The 9,116-nt window shown below is 42.1% G+C and overlaps 1 protein-coding gene across 1 annotated transcript in view; it reads right to left on the reverse strand.

Moving 5' to 3' along the window:
• Nucleotides 1-2,760: 2,760 nt before the first annotated feature.
• The window catches only part of HRG (histidine rich glycoprotein), a 13,902-nt gene continuing 7,546 nt past the window's right edge, over nucleotides 2,761-9,116 (reverse strand). The window contains exons 6-7 of the mRNA XM_004713466.2: nucleotides 4,807-4,908; nucleotides 2,761-3,640 (exon numbers count right to left, since the gene is read on the reverse strand). Coding sequence (XP_004713523.1) covers nucleotides 2,855-3,640; nucleotides 4,807-4,908 — 888 coding nt within the window. The 3' untranslated portion in view covers nucleotides 2,761-2,854. The remainder of the gene's footprint in view (nucleotides 3,641-4,806; nucleotides 4,909-9,116) is intronic.

Genomic DNA, 9,116 nt, shown 5'->3' on the forward strand with positions numbered 1-9,116 from the left:
CTCTATAAATGCCCTTTACCTCCTAGCTCTTTCCTCTATTTTCTTTGACTTTCCTCTTGTCCCACTATCATGTTCAGCCTTCATTTGGGTTACAGCAATTCCTCTTGGTTATATTACCCTTGATCATGGCCTACCAGGCCCCTATACCCTCCTCACCACCGATTTGGATCACTTTGCCCCTGGGTTTGTTAACGCCACTTCCTTTCCCCCCACCTCCCCCTCTCCCATGTCCCCCTGGAACTGTCGGTCCTGTTGTTTATTCCTCCAGATTGTTCATCCAGCCTATCTTATTTAGACAGAACTGCAGAGATAAAGAACATACACAAAACCAAGACAGAGCAAAACCAAGCAACAAAATAAAACAAAACAACAACAACAACAACAAGCCAATGACAACAAAACAAAACACAACAAGAAAGAAAAGCTTGTAGTTAGTTCAAGGACTATTTGTTGGCCTTTAGGAGTGTTTTCCAGTGAAGTCTGTTTGGGCATCAAGCCTTGCCCCCAAAGTCTATTTCTGATATTCCCTGGGGATTTCATTGCTCTGTTCCCCTTGCTGTTCTGTTGCACGCCCTTGGTGTTTTGCCTCAGTGTGGTGGGGTCAGATCAGGTGGAATTCCTACACTGTGTCTCCATGTTGTCCCCTGTAGGGTTGTGGGTCAGTGAGGGATGCCATGTCTCATAGTGGGACCGGCCATGTGGTCTTCATGCTCGTCATTTTAACAGACAGACAAAGCCTGGGGGCAAAGGGAAGGGAAGAGGAGCAATAAAGGTGTATTGTCTGGCAGATTTATTAATGGAAAAACACTGAGACAAAGGGTTCTGATGAGAAATAAAGAAGACATATTCTAGAGCAGTTTCTGGAGAGTGAGGAGTTTGGACTTGAGACATTCAGTTATATGGTCCCTGTGAACATCACCTTTGGAAGTGAATGGGCTGTGTATTTATAAACAAACGTTCACAGACTCTGTAACCACTCTGGCACAGGAAGTCTGGAAAAGCCGTCATTCATGGTGTGTTGTCTGAACCCTCTAGTAGCATGTGAGATCCTTGAAGTTAGGGACTGTGTCTTACCATGACTTTCTCTTGAAGCAACCGTGTTTATATATTATGAATGTGTTTATTTGATATAAATTGAGAGCCTTCACCTTTTATGTTTTTTAGGTAATACTTTCATCAACTTAAGCAATATTTTCCCAAGTACTTTGTAGAAGGATAAAACATTTCTCAAATGCTTCTATAGGAGGATATCATCTTGAGATATTAGCCTGTGTGGGTTTTTGGTCTGTCTGGACATGGGCTTTGCCTTTCTCTACTCCTGATTAACAAGCCTGAGTGGCATAGTGGGGATGCATTCGGCTGCTAATCACAAGACCAGCAGTTCGAAATCACCAGCCTTCTTGAGAGAGGAAGAGACTTTCTAATCCAGTAAAGAGTTACAGTCTCAGAAACCCACTGGGGCAGTTCTACCTTGTTCTATAGGATATCTGTGAATTGGCATCTTCTCCATAGCTGTGGTTTGGCAATTTGGACTCCTCATTCAAGCAACCAGCCCTGCCTTCTTGCCACGGAAGTATATGATTCTGCAGGGCTCACATTCAAACTGGTACCACTCAGTATGAACGCACTGTTTGCGTATGGCTCTCAGTGGTTCAGATTAGCTGTTATAACTGGTCATTCAGTGTTGTGCCATGTTAATTTTAAAATATATTGATTGTCACCACACTAGCTGGAGGTTTGAGAGAAGCTGAAGTTTTATTGGCCTATTTGTAAATGCTTAAACTTGGATTTGAGAAGAAGGAAAATGAAAGAGGTTTAGAGTGCGGATAAAGTGTCCTCTGATCCCAAAGTAAATAAGGAAGGGCTTCTCTGAGACTCCAAAGAGAGAGTCCCTAGCTGAGGGCACCAAGACAAGTAGAGCTGGGGGTTCTTGAGGCAAAGGACACTATCATCATATGGAAGATGTTAGTTTACCCATTAGTAGTGTCAGAGAGACTCCTGTCTCCCGTTTTATTCAGACACAAATAGATAAACTAGATCCAAGGAGTGATGGGGAGAGATGGTGGGCGTCCCTCCGCCATGAAGCCCTGGGGAACCAATGATCGAAAATCAGACCTGTGCCCACCACCAGATACCTTGCCACTCTGTGGGATTCTAGAACTGTGACACCACCTTGTGTGGAGAGTTACAGGACTCCAAAAAAGACTGAGATTAGGTTTCTCATGAGCACAATAGAGTGGCAATCTGAGATAAAAATGAATTTGTTCTGAAAATAAAGTGACTATTCTTGTGTTTAAATGTAGAGTTGGCTGGTTGAATGGGGAGTAGATAAAGGTCACATCCAGGTCCAGGAAGACCAAAAAATTATGCTTCATAATTGGACATATAACATTTTTAAAGGAAATTTGAGTGGCAAGAAATATCTAGTGGGAGATAATTTGGGTACCGTTTATAATACTTTTTAAGTGATATATACCTTCTTGGTATCCCAACTATAGCATAAGCAGTAAAACAGATGAAGGAAGAGGAAGAGGAGGAGGAGGAGGAAGAGAAGGAGAAGAAGAAGCTCTAGAATTAAAGAACTAAGTCCAAGAAAGAAAGAAATTCTGAGGATAGGAGATTTGCCTCAAATGATGTAGTGGTCACAGACAAGATGCACTATCGTCTTATATTCTCTTTGTCTCCTTTCCATTTCTCGCTCTCTTCTCATGCTATTTCCTTCCACCCATATTTTGCCCAATTCTGAATATGAAAGTAAGGTAACTTGTAATTTTTGCATTTATTACTGGTCACATTTTATTTAGAGTTCTGATTCAAAACATGATTTGTTTTCTTCCATCAAGGAAATCTCCTTTTATTTTGGAGCTATAGTTTCAAAAAATGTCTGGATGTGTAGAAAATCGTCTTTGAGCTTCCCTGGACATGATTCGGAGGCTGATTGAGGGAAGGGCTGAATCTCTGGCTTCAGAGGATTGTTTGAACATCTTGGAAAATTAGCCTCAGGAAGAGGAAGAACTTCCCCTTTGTTTAGTGGGGGAAGTCGGTAAACATACCCGATTTTCTTCCAGTGGAATGTAAAGTGTCCTTTACCTGGACGCCTTTCCTCTGACTGTTTTTGTGGTGAGTCACGCGGCTGATGATCATGACCTTGGCTGTGGGGTGGTGGGTCACAGGGACTATGGCCATGGAAATCCTCATCCTGGGAGTGCCGCCCAGGAGGATGTTTTCTATGGGGAGGATGTCCATGCGGTCGGTGCCCGTGGGGATGGTGTCCATGGGGATGGTGCCCATGGGGATGGTGCCCATGGGGATGGTGTCCATGGGGATGGTGTCCATGGGGATGGTGTCCATGGTGCTCACTATGATTGTGTGAGGGTCCGTGAGTCTGATTATGCTCAAAAACAGGGCGATGACATCGGTGACATCTTGACCCTAAATGAGGTGGAGCAGCTCCACTTTCTGGATCACCTTTTTCTCCTAGGGGAGGTGGGCATCCAAGTTCACGTGGCTGATGGGGATGAGGGTGCCCTCTGAATTTATTAGGCTTAAATGAATGTCGGCCTGCAGGAGGCTGCTCATGGCTCCCAGAGTCGAGCGGCTGGTCAGGGTGCTGCCGTCCACCACTGACGTTTCTTTGCTCCTGGTAAAGGGTATGGAAACGGGAAAAGCATCATGCACTACTATTAGTGGTTTAGTTCCATAGTCTCCAAAGGTTTGAATTCTCAAAATCAAATCACAAAGGAGAACACCAAGGATGGTCAACTTTTGTCTCCCCAAGTTGGCACATAATTTAAACACAAACACTCACCTACCACCGTTGTTACTTCACAAAAAGAAGGGCATTTTTGCAACAAACAGGGGTGGGAACCTGAGAGTGAAAAACTGGTTCTTGAGATAGAATACGTATTGTATTATGAAAAGCTCGATGTTATCCTTGTCTCATTTCAATGCCAGTGGTGAAACGATGCTGTAGTACAACGCCTGTTTGCTAACAATATCTGGAAACTATTATCTCCTAAGCGCAACAGAGGTCTGAGAAATAAGTATCTCCTTTATCTCTTCCTCCTAAAGGATGAGCATTTGCTTCTTCACTCTTCGTTTTGGTCAGATTTCAATTAAAAAAAATTTGAGTCAAGCCTGTGATAACAAATCTGCCCTTTGGGGGAGGTCAGACTCGCCACATGGATGTTTGGATTGTTTTCAGTTGCTTTGCTAATATAAAAAAAAACACTGTGAAGAACGTTTTTGTGCTCACCCACAAAACAAGACGTTTTCTAGGGAAAATGTAAAATACTGTTTGGAATCTTAGTTTATATACATTTATATAATATATTTGAAGCTGATTGTTATTAGGCTAGGTTCCATGCCAATAATCAATGGGAGCAATCATTCAACCTCAGCTGTGGAGACGTTACAAATTCATTCAAAGTTCATGGTCTCATTTTTTGGTCAAGATATGACCCCTCTCAACTCTTGTAAATCATTTGAATAGTTTTTGTGCGGTAGCAGCAATTCCATCTCTTTAGCCAGGGACCTGGTCTTGCCTCGCTCTTCTTTTCGCCCCTTTCTCTCTCTCCCGTCATACTCACATTTTCCAGCTGGCTTCTTGTCAAGTGGCACTAGGAAAAGCTCCCCAGCAGTAGAGAATAGAGCCACACACACATCTCCACAGCTGCCTGCCCTCCCTGCTCCTGCATTGCCTGCCCTCCCTCCCCCCTTGCAACGATCTCTAAGAATCAAGAATGCAATGTATGAGAAGCCCCACTTAGTCTGCTTATGACAATGGCTAATTTAGCAGCAGCCTACCTCAAAGTTGAAGCTGTCACAGTTTACAACCAGGTAATTTGGAGTTTCCAAGTCAGGGGCTCCTATATCATATAACAAATTTGCTTTGCAGAATCCAAAGACCTATAAGGGAAAGAAATGCCTGTTAGTGATTTGTGTGTGTGTGTGTGTGTGTGTGTGTGTGTGTGTGTGTGTGTGAGAGAGAGAGAGAGAGAGAGAAAGAAGAGAAGAGAAGAGAAGAGAAGAGAAAAAGAATTGTATGGTGTCAAATATAGCCATGAACTTAAAAACATTTGTGAACGAGAGAAGAGCTTTAGGAAAATCAGGGTAATATTATAAAATATTAAAAAGGCTATCAATTTCCCCCAGTCAATGCTTTGGGAAAAGGACAGGTCCCAGAGGGTTCAGAATATTTCATTACAAGTTGATAGGTTTTCTTCCATGAGCAAGCACCAGAAGGGGACATCCCATGGGTGTGATAGGAAGCAACACTTCATTGAGACCTTGTCTTTGAGCCAAATCAACTCAGCTCTACAGAGAATGAGATGCGGTGTAGAAGAGGAGGTTATACAACTTTAACGAGTCCCTTGAAGAAGTGTTGGGAAGGATGGAGCCAACGGAAAGACGAGTCTGCATGGACCTTGTCTGCTGACCCTGCCTGAAGCATCGAGGTTAAAATCGGATGTTACTCCTATGTTTCCCCCACACTGCAAAAACCAACCAACAAAACATCAACTAGCCGACAAATCAACAAACATTATTCTCCTGTGGAGTGACCCGTGGCTTTGAATGGCTGACTTTTTGGTTAGCAGTTGAGCACTTTAACCGTGGTACTACTAAGGCTTCTTTCTTATATACCCAACCCACCACCTCCATCAAGTGGATTCCAACTCCTACTCCACAGGACAGGGCAAAATTGCTCCCGAGGGTTTCTGAGACTAGGAGTCTTTATGGGAGCCGCTTACCTTCTATCTCCCACGGGTGGGTCTGAACCTTCAATCTTGTTGTTAGCCACCCAATGCTTAACCCATTGTGTCACCAGCTCTCCTTTTCTATGCAACAGCAGCTCCTAAATCCAGCTGCAAAGATCAGCTGCTTTTCTAAATGAGACTAATGCGCACTGTGGTCCCGAGTGCAATGCTTATGGGGGCAGGGCAGGACTGTGTTTAATCCATTCTTCACAATTCACTAGTTATGCGAGTGTTGACAAGTTTCATAGAGTTTCTGAAACTCGGTGTCTTTTTCTATAAAATGGGGATGTTACAAAGGCGTAATGAAATGAGATCATAATATAAAACACCTAACATTTGGCTCCATCGCCTTTCCCCCAGCTTCCTTCATTGGATTTGCATTGCCCACCCCTGCCATAAAGCAGGATGCCAGGACTGTAGATTGGAATTTTGAACAGGCACCAAGTAACTCACGAATGTTTCCTCTCTTCTTGCCCGGGAGAATGCGGTAAACTTCTAAAATGCCTTGGACTTGAAATCAGAAGGTTGTCATTAGAACCCCGTGTCCTAATCCTTTATAGTCAAGTGCATAGGAAAAAATGGCTAAATTTCTAGGCCGCCACGTTCCAAGGAAATGGTGGCAGATACTTGTCATTCTTCCTAGCCAGTTTGTCATGAGTGCCAATAAGGCAATAGCATTTGCGGAAGTACTTTGTAAACTGCAAATCAGCCTGCAAATGCCAAGTATTAGTTATAAGATGTTCCTGCAGGTACATGGGTATCAATTATCAGTAAGTGTTTCAAGTCCTCTTGGCTTCCAGGAAACAAGATTGTGCCATCTGCATATCACAGATTATTAATGAGCCTTCTTCTAATCTTGATGCTGTATTTTTCTCCATATACTCCAGCTTCTCAGATTATTTTTCTAAGCATAGAGACTGAACAAGTCTGGTGAGAGAATACAGCCCTGACCACACCTTCCTTGGTTTTTAAACACACTATAACCCTTTGTTCTGTTCATATGACCACCTCTCGGCCTGTGTACACGTTCCATATGAACATAATTAAGTGTCTGAGAATTCTCATTTTTCAAAATATTATCCATAGTTTGTTATGATATGCACCGTTGGATGCCTTTGTATAGTCAACAAAACACAAATAAACAACTTCTAGTAATCTTTGTTTTAAACAAGATCAATCTGATGATCAACCAAGATCAACGATATCCTGTATTCCACATCCTCTTCAGAATCCAATGTGAATTGCTCACAGCTTATTTTCGACATACTACTGAACTCGTTTTTGAATTATCTATAGTAAGATTTTACTTGAATGTGATATTAATGATATTGTTTGATAATATCTGCATTCTGTTGGCTCACCGTTCTTTGAAATAGGTACACCTATGAATCTCTTCCAATAAATTGGTCAGGTAGCTGTCTTAAAATTTTCTTGGTATAGATGATCCAGTGCTGTCGGAAGTATTTTGATCCATATCCTCTCAACTCCTGGCGTCCTGTTTTTCATCTTCAGTGCAACTTGAACTTAGTCCTTCAATACCATCGGTTCTTCATTAGATACTCCCTCTTGAAATGACTGAATGTTGACCAATTCTCTTTGGTACAGTGACTCTTCTACCTTCTTTTGATTTGTCTTATATCATTCAACATTCATCCCCAGAATCTGTCAATACTTCAATGCGAGTTTTGAATATATATATGTGTGTATATATAAAATCTTTCTGCGTGAGCAATACTGAGGAGTAGGCTCTTCCCCTTTGGCTTTCTAACTCCAGGTCTTTGCCGTGTTGTGATGATGCTTTGCTTTGCCCTCTCGGGCTACCTTTTGAAATGTTCTGTTGAGCTCTTTATGGCACCGTTTCTTCCATTTCTTTAGCTACAGATTGCTTTTCTTCCATTTACAATGACATTTCTTCCATTCGTTTGACCACAACTTACTCTACATCATAAGTAAGCTTCAGAGTCTCTTCTGACATCCACTTTGCTCTTTCCTCTCTTTCCTGTGAACATCTACTTTCTTCACGTGTGATTTCTTGAGATCGTCCCACAGGGGAGCACGTCCTTAGTGTCATTAGTGTTCAATGATTTAAGTCTAGTCTCAAAATTCAGGTGGGATATAGTTGAGGTCGTATTTTGGTTCTGGTGAACTTTTTAAAATTTCCTTTAACTTCAACCTGAACTTACATTTCAGCAATTGATGGTCTATTCCACAGTCAGCCCCTGGTCCTGTTTTGGCTGAAGATATTGAATGTCTTGATATGTTTCCACAGATGTGATTTCTGTGTATTCCATCTGATGAGGTCCACCTGTATAATCACCATTTTTGTTGTTGAAAAAACGGTATTTGGAAGGAGGAAGTCATTGATTTTGCAAAACCGTGCGTATGATCTTCTGCTTCATTTCTATCACCAAAGCCATAGATTTCAACTACTGACCCATTTTCATTTCTAGTGTTTACATTCCAATGATCAGTAATTATCAATGTTTGATCAATTTCAGGCTGAAGAAGTTGTTAGAATTCTTCAATTTCTTCACCACTGGGTTTACTTCAGGTTCATAAATTTAAATAATGGTCTAATAGCTAGATTTCTTCGGCTGCGTGTCTGATCACAGACAGAACGTTTTTCAAGATCTCTCTTGAAATGGTCTTTTTGATCATGAATGTGCTGTCATTCCTCTGGAATGTGCCATTCCTGACATAAGTTTCTCTGATGCAATACCTGTCCATTTCAGCTCACCAATGCCTTCTAGTTTATTTTGTGATGATGTCCACTTTTCCTGGATGCATACTCCAACCACCCCTCATTCCCATAATTAATGGATATTTGCAGCTGTTTCTTCTCGTTTCTTCTCTTCTCATGTCACCTCAGCCAATGGAAGTCCTGGAAGCTCTCCTTCATCTACATGATGCAGATCAACTCTGCTTTGAGGAGGCAGCTCTTCCCCATCATATTCGGAGGGCCTTCCACCCGAGGGGCGCATCTTCTGGCACGTTCCACTGATTTTCATAAGGTTTTCAGTGATGAACCCCTGAGAAGTGGATGGCTCATTCCTGCTTTGTAATCTCTTCTCAGCCCAGAACCTCCACGGAGATGTGTTCACCCTGGGTGCCCCTGCTCGCATTTGAAACACTGGTGTAGCATAGCTTCAAGCATCGCAGCAAATAAAGCCACCATGGTATGGCAAATGCATAGATTAAGTGGTGGCGATTCTTTTTTTTTTTCTAATCATTTTATTAGGGACTCATACAACTTTTATCACAATCCATACATACATCAATTTTGTAAAGCACATTTGTACATTCATTGCCCTCATCATTCTCAAAACATTTCCTCTCCACTTAAGCCCCCGGCATTAGGTC

The sequence above is a fragment of the Echinops telfairi genome, unplaced genomic scaffold (genome assembly GCF_000313985.2).
Source record: "Echinops telfairi isolate 266 unplaced genomic scaffold, ASM31398v2 ScPeMD7_7407;HRSCAF=8445, whole genome shotgun sequence".
NCBI classification, from domain to species: Eukaryota; Metazoa; Chordata; class Mammalia; order Afrosoricida; family Tenrecidae; genus Echinops; species Echinops telfairi.